Consider the following 18386-nt stretch of genomic DNA (forward strand, 5'->3'; position numbering starts at 1 on the left):
TATGATTTCCTTGTTTTTTACTTTCCTCATATAGTTATCATAATAGATCATCCTTTCAAGTATCTTGTGTTAAGGAATTGTAGAATATTTGAATGAAATCCAACACTTCTCTGGTATTGCCAGAATTTAACAAGTGGTACATGACTAAAAAGTCTTTTGGGTTGAGTGTGGTTGCTTATGACTGTAATCCTAGCTACTTGTGAAGTAGAAATCAGGGCCAGCGTAGGCAAAAATTAGCAAAAATATTTTTCAAAGAACAAGCCATGCATAGTGGTCAGAACCTAAAATAGGAAACAGTGGTGAAAGAACTGTGGTCCAGGGTAAAGCCCAGCAAAAAGCAAAGACTTGCTCTGAAAAGCGACTAAAGCAAAATGAGCTGGAATGTGTCTCAAGTTGGTAGTGTGATTTACTAACAAGTGTGTGATGTACTGAATTCAACATTGAGAACACTGCCTGTATCCCCCCAAAATCTATCAGTTACTGGTATTGCTTGTAATGAAGGGCCTTTTCTAGACATTACCTACATTTTGGAGAATCTTCCACAAACCATAAAATAACATTTTGCTATGTGTAACTTTATATAACAATTTTATTTTTATGATCACAGTCTTGGAGTGCTGCACTAGACAGAGTAATGTGAAGCAGGAAATGAGACCACACAGAGTCAGAATTCTCCAGTCTTCTCTACCAGATGGTTGGAGGGGCAGACTGAATCCATAATCACTTTTCATTGACTAGAGAATATCTTGCACCTTTGTGTAGTGCTAGAATGGGCCACACGTTGTGTGATTCTCAGTTAAGCACTGGTAGACAATGAAAGGAAAAATGAGCATGGGGGACATGAAAGCAAATTGGGGCTTGGCATGTTCACATCCTTCCCATAAGTGACTTGGCTCCCTCAGGGCCGCTGATAGGATGAGGCCACCTGGAGGACATGAAGGCCTTATTCAGGACTAACAACAGTTTACCGGTTTCTAGTTTTGCCAGGGCGTGTTGTGGGAGGGGTGGTGGCACAGCCAACTGACAGTGAATTGGTACTGAGAAAGACTATGTTCCAATGTTTCCATTGCCTTGTGCTCTAATGTGTAGTATGCTAGCTTGGACTTCATTCTTTCGTCAAATGAAGAAGTGCTATGTTGGAAGTTTCAATTCAACCTCAGCCTAAATTTAATTTTAGATTATGTGTTCCTTTTTGACTCTTTCCCTGGTGCTCAGGACTCCTTACAGGATCTCCATACCTGATAAGGTAGCGGCTTCTCAAAGAAAAGATATACACAGACTTTAGAACTGTTTATCAGTGTTTTATTCTCATTGAGAAACTGTAAGCTGATACAGGAGAAAACAGAACAAGTTTAAAATACTATCAAGTTTTCAGAATATAAGATTATCTCTATTTTAACAGAAAAAGCTCTTAACTTTCAGTGGAGCTTATTTCAGTGGCTCTGTGTGTGTGTGTGTGTGTGTGTGTGTGTGTGTGTGTGTGTGTGTGTCTTAGAGTATGATAGAGAGAGGGGGAGGGAGGGAGTGAAAGAGAGAAAGAGAAAGAACTAAATGAACCAGAAAATTACTGACTTTGCTGTTTGTGTTGATTTGTTTTTATTACTATGAGTAGACTGAACTCTGTCTCTTTCTCTCTCTCTTTCTCTCTCTCTCTCTCTCTCTCTCTCTCTCTCTCTCTCTCTCTCTCTCTCTCTCTCTCTCTCTTTCTCACACACACACACACACACACACACGCACAACCTTTCCCACATATCAAAGTCATAGAGCATTATTCCAAAATTTCAGATGCATTAATATTGAATAGCAAGCTTGGTCAATATATAGAATATGAGCTTCTTGGGAACAAGAAGGGTTTTTCTTTTTGCCTTGATGTATTCCTGCTGCCTATTTATTGGCACATGATAAATGTTAAACAAATATTTATTAGCTGTTTCTTGGGTCTTTTCTGTGTATGATAGCTTTCTCATGGTTGTGACAAATACTCGGTAAAACAAGTTACAGGAAGGAGGATGGCTTATGGGAGAGAGGAGAGATTTACTTTGGCTGATGGTTTCAGAGCCTGGTAGAGCAGAACATCTCACATCATGGTCATGTGAGAGAGAGATCGCCTGTGCTCACACAATCTCCTTGTCCCCTTTTATTCCATCTAGCCTTCAGCCTATGGAATGGTGACACCCACATTCAGTGAGGTCTTCTCCTGTAGTTAATCCTCTCTTGAAATTCCTGCACAAATTCAGTAGTGTCTTTTTAATGTCTGGAGTGTTTCTCAGCCTAATTGAGTTGACAATCAAGATTAATCCCTGCGCTTTTACTCTATGAACTCTGATTTGGTAGTTTGAAGATAGACTCTAATGATATCAGGTGCATAAGTTCACTTTGGTATAGATGGTTGGAAGACCATATTTTGAGAAGCAGTACATGTTGACCTATGGCTATTATGAAGCAAACAGCCTCCTTCTCAACTGAATTATATGTCTTGAATTGTGCTCCAGAACTGTCCAGTATTGGGGAGGAGTCTGACAGGGCTTCACCTCTTTAAGAGATCATGTAAGATTTCAGGCCTTGAGACATGTAACCATGACAAAGGAGACATTTCTAACTTTGAATTTGTATAAAAATAATAATTATTCACAGTTTTTTCTTTAAAAGAAGTTGATTTAAGTCTGGTCCAACAGCAGTAGCTATAATTCTTCTTCATCAGATTTGGAATAATGTCAAAATACATATATTTTTATTGCATACATTCTAGTGTTTCTAGTGACCATATATGAAGTCCATGAGTAATAAAGTATAAAATAGTTAAGTCAAACTTCCAAGTAGCTTTTAAATCCCGCTTTTATAGCCTAATAAGACCCAAATAACTCATTCTTATGTTATCAAGTCTTCCAGACACTCCAGTTCCAAAATCAGACTTTTCTGCCTGAAGGTGTGTGCAACATAATCACTGCTACTGCTACCTCTGTGGCTAATGATCTGTTTTAGTTCCTGCAGAAGTTCCTAGCAGTGTGTTTGCACTGGAGAGGAACCATGTGTCCAGCACATGCCTAGATTCCTCCCGTGGTAAATAGGAACAAGATTAGCAAGATCATGGAAGCCAGCTGATGTCTTACTCACCGGCAGAACTAGGTGAGAAGATTTGGAATGTTTGTCCTGAGTGAATTAATTTCAACTGTAAGGAAGATAGTCAATATTTCTAATGTGTGACCTGAGAGCAAATTAAGGGTTGATATGGGGGCTGCAGTGTACTAGGATTAATAAAGAGAGCAAGACCTTTCTTTATACTATACTATTTCCACCAGTACTGTAATGGGCCCTCCTGACAGTAGTAAAGAATCTCATCAGTTATAATGATACAGTATTGTAATTGCAATGCGCTTGCATATTAATTGTGTAGCTAAACATCTGTATGGTTTTAATTTCCTAATATTGTTTCATTTCTTTAGTCAATCCAATTGTGAACCATAAAGAAATTTTTTTAAAGTTTTGTATTTACAAGATGCAGGGTATCAAAATCGAGTACAATGACAACAGGGGATATGCCATAGGAGGAAGACCATACAAAGGAAACAACAACAACAAAAATAATAAAATCACATGGTACATTTAAGACAGTAACAATAAAGATAGACCTCTTTTGTCCATATGTTGGGGTTAATTTCACTTAGCATCATCTTATATGGTCATTTGTTCATGGTTTTTGAGCTTTTCAACTATTATTCTTAAGCAAGTCAAATGATACAGAAAGATACATATAAAATTATTTTTTATGTCCTCTTAACTATAGTTAACTATAACTATGCTCTTCCTAATTTCTTTTCTGTATAGGCAGTTTGTGGCCATTTTATGGCAGATTAATTGGTCTAATACAATGGTTTTTTAATCAGGCAATCTATATTAGATTGAACCATACAATGTTGCTGTGTTCATTAGCCAAACTTATCAAATATTGAGCATTTCAAGTGGTTAGGATGTACTGTTGGGGGAATTTATTCTTGGAAGTGACTTTGTAAGTGTAGCTCTATCCTTTGCCAGTAGTTAAATGAAGGAAAGACACATTATTGATGGTAAAAGTGGTAGAGGCTGTAATTCCCACACGGCACTTCAGCTTGAGGGTGCTGCAAAAATCAGTGAGATAGAACAGGAGGAATACACAGTGTGAGTGAATAGAAAAAAAACTCAGCTAAGAACAAGCAAAAATAGAAGGTAAACTTTTTGATATATAGAAAAAAGGGCTGTTTATAACATTTTTGTAACCTGTTTTATTACCTTTACATTTACATGACATATGGTGAAGAAAAGTGTATCTCTAAATCCAGAATATGATTTAAGTTTATATAATGTCCTGTTTATACCTTGTGTTTTGGGTTAGTCATGTGCTCTTCCCACCTCCCCTCCCCCACCGTAGACCACAGTTGACTCTTTGTAGGTATATTTGGTAAAATATAAAAAGAAAATGTGAAGTCAATGATACAATCCTCCTTTTTGTTAGTCTAAGGTTCCATATGTGTGTATTTGTGTGGATTTACCATATTAGATCTCATTAGGGGAAGAGCCTGAACTGAGGAGAACCTGCTTTCTTAAAAATGTAGATGAACTAAGGAGCATGCCTTACTGAACATGGCCAACTAACCAGGAGCTGCCTGTCAGTCCTCAAGGGTCGTATTATGCTCTTCCTCTGTCTAAACTCTCTCCTTACAAGAGAAACAAGAAGCAGTATTGTTCTTCACCTGTATTTTTACTTGATTACTTCTTGAGATTTTTTCCCATCCAGAATATTTTAGCTATGAAAATAAGGATCCACTGACAAGTGATACAGAAATTCTTAATTAAAAGTAGTTTTACTATTTGTGGTAAAAAGTAAAACTTAAAAATCTGAGAACATTCTGGCTGTTGGATTGAAGACAATGTTGACATCTGTTTTGTGTGTAGCTTGCTATCCTTGGGTTTTATGGCTAATAATTTTTTGTCTGGAAAAAGATCAGGCAACAATCTCTGTCTTCTATTCCACTGTAAATAACAGAGGATAAAAGGAAATGTGAGTGCACTCATCACAGGATGAGTTGTGTTTATTTGTGATCACCTTTACAGAAAAGTGATTCTAGTATGTGTAGGAAGAGTATAGGAAATAATTTCAAATATTAGATAAGTTATTTTATTTTATATATTTTTTTGGTTGGTTGTGGGGCTTGAACTCTGGGCTTGAGTACAGTCCCCAAGCTCTTCAGCTCAAGGCAGGCACTCTACCTCTTGAGCCACAGCGCCTCTTCTGGTTTTCTGGTGGTTAATTGAAGATAAGACTTTACTGCCCAGGCTGGCTTTGAATTGCGATCCTCAGATCTCAGCCTCCTGAGTAGCTAGGATTACCGGCGTGAGCTAACAGTACCTGGCAAAAGTTCTTTTATTTTTATGAACATTTTTTCTTAGCCACTACAGTGGGAATTATAAAATGTGCCTGTTCTGATTTTCTGGATTAAATCAACTTTTCATCCTGATGGAATTTAGATAGATTTAAATGAAATGAAATTCACCACTTTCAAGTCAGAGTGGAAGCAAGATTATTCTCCAAGTAGGAGGTTAGCCTGTGAATGTGGCTGAGTGTGTCTGAAGCCTGCTGCCAACCTAAGAAGGGCTTCCAATGTCTGTCTATCTGACTGGGACTTTGCCAGAGGCACAGCTGCCTTTATAATCATTATCATTTCTACATTATCTATTGTTAGGATTCTTACCCTCAACTCTCAATTGCAAAACATGTTTTGGGAGTGTCAGGGGAAGGAAAACGCAATATTGGCATTTGAACTTGGTGTCTCCAGCCCTTTTTTCTTAATTTTTCAGATAGGATCTTGTACATTTTTTTGCCCAGGGCAGTTCCCTACCGTGATCTTCTGACCACTGCCTCCCATGAAGTTGGAATCATAGGTCTGAGTCACCATAGCTGATCTCAGTCATTTATGTAATGTACAGTTGTACTGCTTTGAACATTATTAGAAAAATGAATTTGAAATGTTGCCATGTATTTACCTAAAAATTTGGGGAAAGCAAGCATGTTGGAATTACCAAAGCAAATGTTGCAGGATTTGATTTGTATACAAATGATGAGAAGATAACATGTGGTATAGTTATGATAGCATTAGGATTACATTTAGTATTGTTTTGACAGTGTCATTGAGAGGGACAAGCTAATCACTGGGCTTACTTGGCACCCAGGAGACTTTCTTGCCTCGATGACAGCAGGAGCTGTATCTGGCACCTTGCTGTGACCAGTGGCTGTTGCATTGGCAGCCTCCAACTTGATCGTGTCTGTCACTTACCCCAATGTTGGTAGATTATAGGCTGTTTTCCACCCTTGAGTGCCACTTTTCTGCCATCACCTTAGGTCTTTTTCCAATTATGAATTCATTATGTTAATTTCAAAAAGGAGACTTGCTTTTAAATTCAGACATTGATACTTAACTGCCAGTGTGTTTAAAGAGTTTATAAAAATGTCTTCTGAAATACATTATCTGTAGTAATTGAAACTTACTAGAATGAAAAATGGAGTCTTGGAGACTTCACATAGAATTGGTCAAAAATATATTTTTAAAAAAGGCATGACTTTCCCCCCCAGATGAATGATGGCAGGGTTTTGATGTTACTGAAATTGTAGGAAAAACACAGTGGGATATAATGGGTGTGAGGATATTACTTTTGAGAAATGAGAAACAATTTAGGTGTAAGTGGTGAGAGAAGAGAGGTAATAAGAGTGGGAAATGGATCAGGAAAACCTCAAAGCCAAGCATCTTGAGGGTCTGAGGTTCTTAACAAAGTGGAAGCGTCAGTGTCTTTTCACAGTTGCTACCCGTAAGATGAATCATCATTAAATTTGACAATGTAAAGGGATAACTTGAAAAATAAAGTTTCACAAGATTAAAAATGATGTATGTTCCCAAAATTTGACTCACAAACCCACATTTGTTTCTTACAAAGCAATATTCAGTAAGTCCTTAATTCATTACTCTTGTAAATGCTTCTGCATAGGTAGGTGTTAATTGACTCATCTGCCTATCATTTAAAATGAATTGAAATAAAGGTATCTGAAGAAAGTCAACCTCAGAATCCTAGCATAAAAATGAATAGTCAGCTGGGCACTTGTGGCTTACACTTGTAATCCTAGCTACTCTGGAGGCTGAGATCTGAGGATTGTGGTTCAGAGCCAGCCTGGGCAGGAAAGTTGGTGAGACTCTTTTTTTTTTAATTTTTTAAAATTTTTATTTATTTTTTATTGTGAAAATACTGTACAGAGGGATTACAATTAGATGGGTAAGATAATGAGTACATTTCTTATCAAGCATTGTAGCCTCCTCCTTTGTTTCCCCTTCCCATCCTTTCCCATCCTCCCCCCCGCCCTCCCACCCAATCCTCCCCGCTCCCCCCCCCCCCACACCAAAGTTGTAAAGTTCGTTTTTGACCTAACATCTTGTACATCTCATTGTTGCAGTGGGTCCACCTGTATCCCTATTTAAACGATTTGTTTTTCCCCTTCCCCTCCACAAAGTATACCGACATCAAATACAGTGAAAGCAGGGGTTATACTGTGGGGGAGGGACATACAAAGCAACAAAGAAATAATCTTATAAATGTGTTAGAAACAATCGCATGAAAGAAAAAAAATTTGAGTACATATCTTAGGGTTCATCTCCAATTAATGACCAGAAAACCAGAAGTGGTTCTGTGGCTCAGGTGATGGAGTGCTAGCCTTTAAAGAAGAGCTAAAGACAGTGTCCAGGCCCAGTGTTCAAGCCCCATAACCAACAAAAAATTGAATCAATTAAGTAATAGCCTCTTAAAAATGTACACATGTGAATCTGTCCTTTAGATTAATATCTGAATAGTAGCTATTTTTTAAGGCTGTAGTTATTTAAGACTGATGAGCTAGTCAAATAATTTGAATGAACTTTTAGGTGAACAACACTAAAGTCTATTGTAGGGTGCAGTGGTTGTTCAAAGTTCATGCACTATGATGTTATTGACATTTTTGCAATTATTTTCTCACATGTGTATAGACATAAATTTGTAGACTTTTTACTATAAGATTTTCATTCTGCAAAACAAACTCATTCTTGCCAGACACATGTGAGGTGAAAAGACATTTCACTGGTTTTGGAATAGATAATTGAATTTAGTGATTGAGTTTCAGTGGGAGAACACCCTCTTAGTTGTCCTTAGTGTTATAACAAACACATCAATAATCTGCTAGTACAGTCATCTTCTTTTGACTAGTTGTAGGTTCATAAAGGTTCATCCTGATTTCATGATAATGTATATTGTTTTGATGCAGATGTGGCTGGGGAAGTCAAGAGAAACTCATAGCAATATTAAGTATTTGAGTTTATAGTACTACCTAAGAGTTTGCATGATTTACCTTTGCCCTCTATTTGCATATTAATACCACTATGTTTAAGTGAAATGCTAAATAACATTGATTTGTCTTTTAAAATATATTTAAACATGGTTAAATATTTCCATTTTTAATAACTATCATTTTTGCAGAGCAATTTTAGGTTCATTGCAAAAGTGGGCAGAAAGTATGAGTTCCTACGTACCCTGTAGCCCAGCATAAATGCACAGCATTTAAAAGCATCAATAATCCCCAACAGAGTAGTACAATTGTTGCTATCATTGAATGCTCATGTATATTAATTTACATTCTACATTAGCACAAAGGTTTTGGTTATTTTAAAGGATTGAACTTACTTTGAATAGTGTCCTTTCCCATATTTTCCCTTTCTTTTCATGCTTGTATTTTTCTAGTCTTATACAGTATTAGAAAGATATGTCTAATTGTGACACCCAAATTTAATGATTAATGTGTTTGACTGTTTTATCTTGTTCCAACTTCAACAATTTTTTATACTTGAGATTCCAAAAGAAGAAAAAAGTTAACCACCTACTTTTATCTTCTATAATATTTATAAAAACTAAAATCTTAATCTAATTTTTTGAAGGGGCTTCTAGTTTATTGCTGTTGGTTTTTCAAACAGGAAGAAGCTTAAATGCAGGAAGGGGTGGGACTTAAGAGGAAGTACTAGGTTTTCAAATTCCTACCACTGAAAGCTTGCTTTCTCTTGGTTTTTGGACAAGTGTATATGCAATGACTCTGTTGAAACTAAGTGTCTTTAGCTTGAAGTGGGGGGCTGGTCCTGGTCCCAGATTTAGAGACAACTAGGTCTGATCAGAGCTGTCAGGTGACAGTGGACCCTTCTTACTCTAGGAATAGCCACCCTCCCCAGCACCATCCCTGGAGAACACAAATTATTAACATTCAATAAATTTGAGTTTCTATTGTGTATCAGGTCTTGATCTAGCCACCAGGAAACACCAATGGAAGAGGAAGCTCTCTGTTCTTAGAGATGAAAGATTTGGAAGGCAGTAATGGCATGTTCTTATTCTTGACTCAAGTTCCTAAAAGCCATAGATTGAACAGGAGAACAAATAAAAGCACATGCAGATCATACCTCTACAGCTTCAACATCTTTAGAAAACAGGATCATTAGTAAGCCTGTGGCTGCAGAGAGTAATCTTGGGATAGCTTAAGATCCAAGTCAGAAACTGAAAAAAAAAGTGCAAATAAAAGAGATGGTAAAACTTAATTCAGAAAAAGAAAACAAGAATCAATGTGGTTTACAGCACTGGCTATGGGAGAGGATTTGGAAGTAAGATTTTCCTAAGACTACTATTCTCAGTCCCTGGTAAACAGGACTCCTAGGGGAGAATATCTTAGTAATTGATAGAAAATCAACAAAGGTTCAGGAGAACCCAACTGTGTTATGAAGCAACAATATTTAATTGACCTTTATAAAACTCTCCACAGAACCTTAACAGAATACCATAGAACATGAATCAAGTTTCTTAGGACAGGGGCCTTACTTATTTAAAGAGAAACTTAGCAATTTAAAAGATTTGTAGAGGTGAGAGGGAAGGGATGGTAGGGGAAAATCAAAGGAGGAGACAGCAGTGCTCAATAGGAAATGTACTCATTACCTTGTTCATGTAACTGTAACCCTACTGTACAGCATTTATACAATAAAAAGTGTACAAAAAATAAAAGATTTGAAATCATATGTTCTCTGAACATAATAGAACCTAGCTAGAGATTAATGACAAGTGACAGATGAAACAAATGGGAGAGTTTTATCTAAGTGCAAAACCTTGATCCTCCACCCAGAATTCCGAATTGTTTACATTATCAGACTGGAACATGGGAAAATTAGTTACCTTCCTTCTGACAATGTACATTGCCCAAATGATAACTAAATGTATTAATTTATTATTGCCCATGATAAAGTGTTTCTCTGTCGACTTTATTTTACAGCTTCTCTACTAAAAGGACTAAAACATGCTAACATAGTGTTGCTTCATGATATCATCCATACCAAGGAGACACTGACACTTGTCTTTGAATATGTGGTAAGTTAAATAAGAATTTAAGCTTCTAAAACTTGAATGAAAATCTCACCATTTTATCATGGACATTTACTTTTAGATTGTTACACAGAAATAAGTGTTTTTATCTGAATGAATGAGATAATTTTGCATAAAATAGTGGTCCTTTAATGTATGTTTTAAAATATATCTCAGAAGAATATCCAGCAGAACTGTGAAGATGACTTTTTGTTATATGTATTATCTATTTGTAGTCTATGTGTTTAGCATGCATTGTAATTTCTAGATTTACTGAATACAGTTAAACAACATGAGAATCACTATCAAAGGAATTTCAAAGACACTAAAAATCTCTTCCTCCCCCCGCCCCCCCCACACATACTTTTGACTTGTAACTTGGTTTTACAACCAAATCCTCATGAAAATTTTCTTTTTTTGGAAGAAAGCCTGAAACTTTATGTTTTGAAGTTTTCCCTTTCAAATGTTATTTCAGCTATTAATTGAGACTTCCAATTTGCGTGGCACCCAATGTAACGATCTTATTATGTTGGGAGTATTACTGCTAGAAGACTTGGACATGAACTCTTAATTAATCTTTCTTCATTTCCTTAAGAAAAACATATGGTGTTTGTGTAGCAGCACTTCAGCATTTAACTGTGGAATCATGAAACGTAACCATGATAATTAACATTCCAATTTTCACAGATGGATCTGAGAGCATGTAATTTATAGGATACAAATGACATCAGTGCAGACTTTTTATTGAGAAGAATAGCTATTGGTATTGTGAATGTATTAAGGACCCATTTTGTAATTACTACATTCTTTAAAAAAAAAGCTCCATGATATATTTTCCATTTGCCTTAAAAAGTATAAAAGAGTGAATATTTGCAACATTTTTATCTTGCTAATGTCTGCCAGTAGCTATTTTTCATTTGAAAATTGTTGTCTCATGAAAAAACCATTCATCTTGTCTATTTACATATAAATGATAGATACATTTAAATAATATGGTAATGTGGCTAAAAGGACAGCTAGAGCTAAGCAGTTGCATATATTACACGCTACTAAGAATGGATGCAGATTCACACATCAATGCAAATATAATTTCTTTTGTTTAATCCATGATTTGGAGTCAATGGCATATTTAACTGGTTTATACTTGGAACTTTGGATTCAGATTTTCCAGTAGGTCTCATTTACATATTCCAATGAAAACTAGGTTTTTCTAACTACACTTACACTTTTATAATGTTTTACAGAAAAGGTATTTCAAAAGTGACCTTATTTCTTCCTTTTAATTGGATAATTCGGCTGACAGTAATAAAAATATTTTGGTTACACAAGTCATCATTAACGTTGGTAGAGAAACTAACATCAATAATGTGGAAATACATTCTCAAAAATCTTAAAGTAAATTGAAATATTTTTGTTAGGTCAAACAATGATAATAACTTGAATATTATTTGATGATTTTAGATTTTATAGAATTGCCAAAAGAAAAAATGGGAAGCAACTCATATTCCTGTAATATTTGCTGATTAGGATTGATTTTTTTTTTTTGGTCGTGGAGCTTGAACTCTAGGTCTTGGGCTCTGTCCCTCAGCTCTTCAGCTCAAGGCTAGTGCTCTACCACTTGAGCCACAGCACTACTTCCTGCTTTTTCTGTTTATGTGGTGCTGAGGAATCGAACCCAGGGCCTCATGCATGCGAGGCAAGCACTCTACCACTGAGCTACCTTCTCAGCCTCTAGAATTAATTTTTGAACGTAATCATTTTTCCTTGTGGGAGTGAAATTTTCCTTGGTCACAATTAGGTCTTTTAAAATCAACCATGTGATAGCTTGGGCATATGTGGTACTCCAACAGTAATATTACCTTCCTTACTTTTCTGAGGATGTCATTCATACTATATACAGATATTGGTTTTAGAAAATGAAGCAAGCTGTGTGGGTGACCCCACCTCTTCTTTATTTCTCTTCTCAGCCTCTATTTTCTTACCTTACCTCCATTTCATGCCTTTTTAAGGATTCTATTTATCCTCTGTACTGTTATAATTCTGCTATCTCTGATGAAGCACTTTGACTGCTATATCTAAAATTTGTTCTCAATGAAAAGAGGTTTCAGAGTTTGCAAAGTCATGAGCAGTGGGCTCCAGAACATCTTCAGAATTTTGCCACTTAGGATGAGGGAGATATAGAATATTTGCTTCTGTGGCAATTGCTCAGTACCAAAAGAACCAAAAGAATTCTGTGAATTTTGTCAAGAGCATTTAAAAATTTTTTCCTGCACTGCTTTTAAACTGCTTATTCTTTGTAAATATGCTGATGCCGCAAGGAAAATTTAGGTTAGGTACTTCAATGGATTAATTGGATTGCTTTTCTCACAGTATCTTAGCAGAAATAAATTCTACCCTTTTCCTGCAGGTTTCATATCAGTGAGAGGTGACTGTAATTTTGTAGCATGAAATCCTTGGGAATTAGAGCAGACATTAGTTGGGGGAAAAAGGGTAGGTATCAAGCAGGAGCTGTGGGCTTGGCATGATGAGTTAGTAATAAAGAAAAAGAGCTGAAAGAAAATGTTTAAGACAAGCATGACTACAGTATTGAAAACTAGCACATTTAGCTTGTTGACTTTTGTGTTGGGCACTATGCTGAGAGCTGTGCATTCCTTGCCACTTGCCATTCTTGACAGCACTGTGGAGCTATGGCTATCACTGCTTTGCATGGGAGAAACCAAAGGATGAGGACAGTGATGAGTGTGTCCAAAGTCTTGTAGTAAAAAAGCAGACTCACGTCTACGTCTATCTTACTCTGAATCCCAAATATATATATATATATGTATATATCCCAAATATATTTTCTGTTTATTTTTGAAATTTTACTTTGATTGGTAAAAAAGGGAAAGGAATTTTCATCATTTTTTCCATAACCGTGTACTTAAGACCATTAAACATAATTAAAATGCTGTAGATTGTACACAGGTTTTACCAACTGGTTAACCATTAATCTTTTTTAAAAAAATTAAGCATCTATTGATTCATTATTAATAAATGCATATACAACTACTATAGCCATGTAACAATGGAAATTTTTAATCATGCATTAAAATTAGCATTTCATAATCAATAATGGGTCTGTCACATTTGCTTGTGATTTCAACCAATCCCAATTTTAATAAAAATGATGCTTGGTATCACTAGGAAATAACTATAATACATGCAGAGTTTTTTAAATTTTATTTTTATTATAAAGGTGATGTACAGAGGGATTATAGTTACATAAATCAAGTAATAAGTACATTTCCTCTCCTACAGTGTCATCCCTTCCCTCACTCTCTCCCAGCCCCTCCCTCCCATCACCCATATTGTATAGTTCACATTCATCACAGTATCCAGTGAGCTCCACTGCTGCACTTTTTTACCCTTTTTCTCTCTCTGTGCTCCCTCTACCCTCCCAAAGATAGACACAAGAATAAACCATACAGAAAGAAAAGAAAGCAGAAACAACAACAACAACAACAAAACTCAGGAATGAGACAAGGATGTCCACTCTCTCCACTTCTCTTCAATCTAGTTTTAGAATGCTTAGCTACAGCAATAAGACATGCAAATGACATGATCTTGTATTTAAAGAATCCCACGGACTCCACTCCCAAATTACTGATTCAAAAGCTGATTCAAAACATTGGCAAAGTAGCAGGGTATAAAATTAACTCTCAAAAACCAATGGCTTTTCTGTATGCCAACAATGAGAAAAGCATGGCTGAAATCAGGAAAGTAACTCCATTTGTAATAGCCCCACAAAAACCAATAAAATAACTAGGAATTAACTTAACCAGGGAAGTGAAGGACCTCTATGATGAAAACTTTAAAAACCTGAAAATGGAAATCAAAACAGAACTTAGAAAGTGGCAAAACCTCCCATGCTCCTGGATTGGAAGGGTCAACATCGTGAAAATGGCAATACTTCCTAAGGCTATCTACAAATTCAGTGTGATACCTATCAATACTCCAACCTCATACTTCAGGGAAATAGAAGAGGCAATCCAAAATTCATATGGAACAATAAAAACCCCAAATATCAAAAATGATCCTTAACAGAAAGAACAGTGCTGGAGGAATATCAATACCAAATTTCAAACTCTACTACAAAGCCATAGTAATCAAAACAGCTGGTACTGGCCTCAGGACCATTGGAATAGAATTGAAAACCCAGAAATGAACATACAGGCCTATAGCCATCTAATCTCCAAAAAGGGAGCTAAAAAATAGAATGGAAGAAAGACAGCCTCTTCAGTCAATGGTGCTGGCAAAATTGGTTAATCACTTGTAGAAAACGAAAGCTAGATCCTTATCTATAACCCTGCACCAGAATCAACTCCAAATGGATCAAAGACCTCGGAGTCAAAGCAGACACTCGGAAAGTATTACAGGATGGAATAGGAGAAACCCTAGGTCTCCTTGGCACAGGCTGAAATTTTCTTAAAAGAGACCCAGAAACACAACAAATCAAAGAAAGGTTGGACAAATGGAATTGCATGAAATTGCATTGCTTCTGCATGGCAAAGGACATAGCTAGCACGATCAATAGAAAGCCAGCAGATTGGGAGAAGATCTTCACTAGCCATATAATGGACAAGGGTCTCATATCTAAAATATACCCACCTCAAAAAATTAAATCCCCCAACAACAAATCCTCAAAGAAGCAACTGCCCCAAAAATAAGTGGGCTAAAGACTTAAAGAGAAACTTCTCTGAAGAGGAAAGAAGGATGGCCAATAGACACATGAAGAAATGCTCAACCTCCCTAGCCATAAGAGAAATGCAAATCAAAAAATTGAGATACCACCTCACCCCAGTTAGAATGGCTATAATCAAGAACTCTAATAACAACAGATGCTGGAGGGGACAGAAGGGAGACAGAAGGGAACCTTACTGCATTGTTGGTGGGAGTGTAAACTTGTTCAACCACTTTGGAAAGCAGTATAGAGGTTCCTCAAAAGACTCCACATAGAGCTCCCCTATGACCCAGCAATCTCACTTTTGGGCATTTACCCAAATGATCACAAACAAGACCATACTAAAACTACCAGCTCAACTATGTTTATTGCTGCATTATTTACCATAGCTAAGATATGGAACCAACCCAGATGCCCTCAGTAGATGAATGGATCAAGAAAATTTGGGATATATGCACAATGGAATTCTATGCTTCCATCAGAAAGAATGACATGGCCCCATTTGTTAGGAAATGGAAAGACTTGGAAAAAATTATATTAAGTGAAGTAAGCCAGGCCCAAAGAAACATAGGTCCCATGGTTTCCCTTATTTGCAATAACTAGTATATGTCTGAGTCAAGCAGAAAAGGTCAGATAAGTTGATGTTAGGTGAAATGAACCCCAAGGTAAGGATTCAAATGTTTTTTCTTTCTTGATGTTGTTTCTAACATATTTACAAGATGATTTCTTTGTTGCTTTGTATGTCCCTCCTCTAAGGTATAACCCCTGCTTTCACTGTATTTGATGTATCTTAAAACAAAACCTATTCTACTACTATAGATTTACAGACTGGAAACTCAGAAAATATAGAGCAGGAACAACTTCCCTAGGCTACATGCTGTATCTGAAAGACTGGAATATGTTGCTGATTTCTACTGAAAATTCCTTTAGTGCCACATCTGGACCTTGTCTAGCCTGGGGAGTTATGCCTGGGGCCATGTTGTTCTGTCTATTGAGTTCACAGTTCTTCAGTATAGATTTTCTCTCTCTCTCTCTCTCTCTCTCTCTCTCTCTCTCTCTCTCTCTCTCTCTCTCTCTCTCTCTCTCTGATTCTCTCTCTATAACTCTCTCCCTCTCCCCCACCTTTCTCTTGCTCCTTAAGTCTTTTTATATGGCTTATAAGAAAATTTAATTGTAGTCAGTGTGGCTTTCCATCATATTGCTTTATTGGTCAGATCACGTTGAAAGCTCAGCTCCAATCAAAGGGACAAAAACAAAGAATGTGAGTACCAAAAGGTATGATTCACTTAAGCATACTAATATGACAATTATCACATTTGGTGACCTTATCTAATCTTCTGGTTTAAAATAATATCTACAACCCAGTTATAGTTATAAATTCACATACATCTCTCCAAATCCCTAAAATCTTACATCCAATCACTCACATTTTCACTCACATATGCAATGGGCATCTCAAAGTTAATCCATTTAAAGTGGGTTTACAGTCTCCATACTGTTCCTCTTATAGTTTCTCCTATCACCTTATAAAAGCTTAAATATTACAGTTGCTCAAACCAAAATCATTGCAAAGTTACTCTGAAATCCTGTTTGTCTTTCAAATTCCACACCAAATTTCATTAGCTTAGCCTTCAAAATAAATCCAGAACGAAACCACTTCTTACCACCTCTGTGTTGACATCATCTCTGGCTTAGACTATATGGCAACAGCCTGGTAATGGTCTTCATGTTGCACACCTTGGTGTCTTTACAAAGTATCCAAGAAAAGCCAATTAAGACAAAGGTAAGATAGATCATTTCTCTACTCAGCACCCTTTGGTGTATTTCTGCCTCACGGTGCATTAAGGCTAACCCAATAAAACAAAATTTTAAGGCCAATACAATCTGGAATCTCACTCCATCTTGGACTTTGTCTTTTTTTTCCTGTCATTCTTGCTGTTCCCAGACACAGGAGTCCTGCTGTTCCACACATTGTTTATGTAGAGTGCTCCTCATAAATATATATGCCTACCTTCTTTCATTCCTACAGAAAGGTCTTCTCTCACCATCCCTACTTAAATTTGCATGTGCAAGTTTATGTGCACATATAATTTATTTTGTAGCAGAGCAAAAAAATGTTTGCCAGATAGTTTAATCTGGAAACCAGAATATTGATGGGGAGCTATGGCTTTTCATGAACAGATGTTATATAAAAGCATGCTAATTAAAGCATTCTTCATAGATTTGGAAATAAAAATGTATGAGGCAGAGAAATGAAATCATTAGGTAAACCACGTGGCAGGGTTTAAAGACAAAATATGACTTTCAGCATCCAGGCCCATATCAAGTATAGCTTAGTTCATCATACAAAACTCCTGTAGGGCAAAATGGATTAAAGAGATATTAAATACAAGAAACAGGATTGTAATCTTATCTTTATCCTTTTAACTTAGTTGAGTGACTTAAGTAAATCTGCTTTAAATTCACCATACTTATTACTCTGCATCAATAAAATACTGGATACAAATGTATGGTCTACATTCCTCAAATGTTTAAGATGAAATCTATTGAGACAACATAGGTGGAGGTACTTTGTAGAATGTGCAGCATCACAAAAAAACACTGAATGGGACTTTGAATAGATTTTATAAAGCTTCCAGATCATTGTATCTATACACTGTGTAAATGTGTAAGTACCTACACTACAGAATGTCTCAGATGCTTTTCATAGCACTTAAGAAAGGTCCAACAATATCCTATTATCTACCGAATTGCTTTAATAATTACCTTCAAAATCATTTATGGGACTTGTATAAAAGAGCTAGGATTAGATTTTCTTTTAAACCCAAGAACAGAAATTTTATGTATTGTCATATATAACAATGCTTCACTTGGTAAAATTCATATTACAGAGGAACCTCAGCAAACTTTTAAAAACCTTAATTCTAAAGTCAAAAGGAATTATCAAATAGTGTCCAAAAAACCTTAAATTATTTTGTTTTCCCCTCATATCCATGGTGTTAATGAGCAGGGGAATTGGTTTTTCCTACACTGTTCAACTTGCACTCCAACAAAAAGATGTACTATTGATGACAGGGAACGACAAAAATCAACATTACTTAGAAAATAACTTTAGTATTAACATATTTGAAATACAGTAATATCATTAACTTGGGAAACTGTCTTCATATTGACTTTTCCAATTTCTAAATAACAAAGTTCTCTGTTTAAGTATGCACATGTGTATTTA

At 36.2% G+C, this 18386-nt stretch overlaps 1 protein-coding gene across 6 annotated transcripts in view; it reads left to right on the forward strand.

Moving 5' to 3' along the window:
• The window catches only part of Cdk14 (cyclin dependent kinase 14), a 558419-nt gene that overhangs the window by 217551 nt on the left and 322482 nt on the right, over positions 1–18386 (forward strand). For all 6 annotated transcript variants that reach the window (XM_069996437.1, XM_069996440.1, XM_069996441.1 and 3 more), the window contains one exon: positions 10349–10443. In XM_069996437.1, the coding sequence (XP_069852538.1) occupies positions 10349–10443 (95 nt within the window). The remainder of the gene's footprint in view (positions 1–10348; positions 10444–18386) is intronic.

The sequence above is a fragment of the Dipodomys merriami genome, unplaced genomic scaffold, assembly GCF_024711535.1.
Source record: "Dipodomys merriami isolate MVZ:Mamm:240054 unplaced genomic scaffold, mDipMer1.0.p SCAF_5, whole genome shotgun sequence".
NCBI classification, from domain to species: domain Eukaryota; kingdom Metazoa; phylum Chordata; class Mammalia; order Rodentia; family Heteromyidae; genus Dipodomys; species Dipodomys merriami.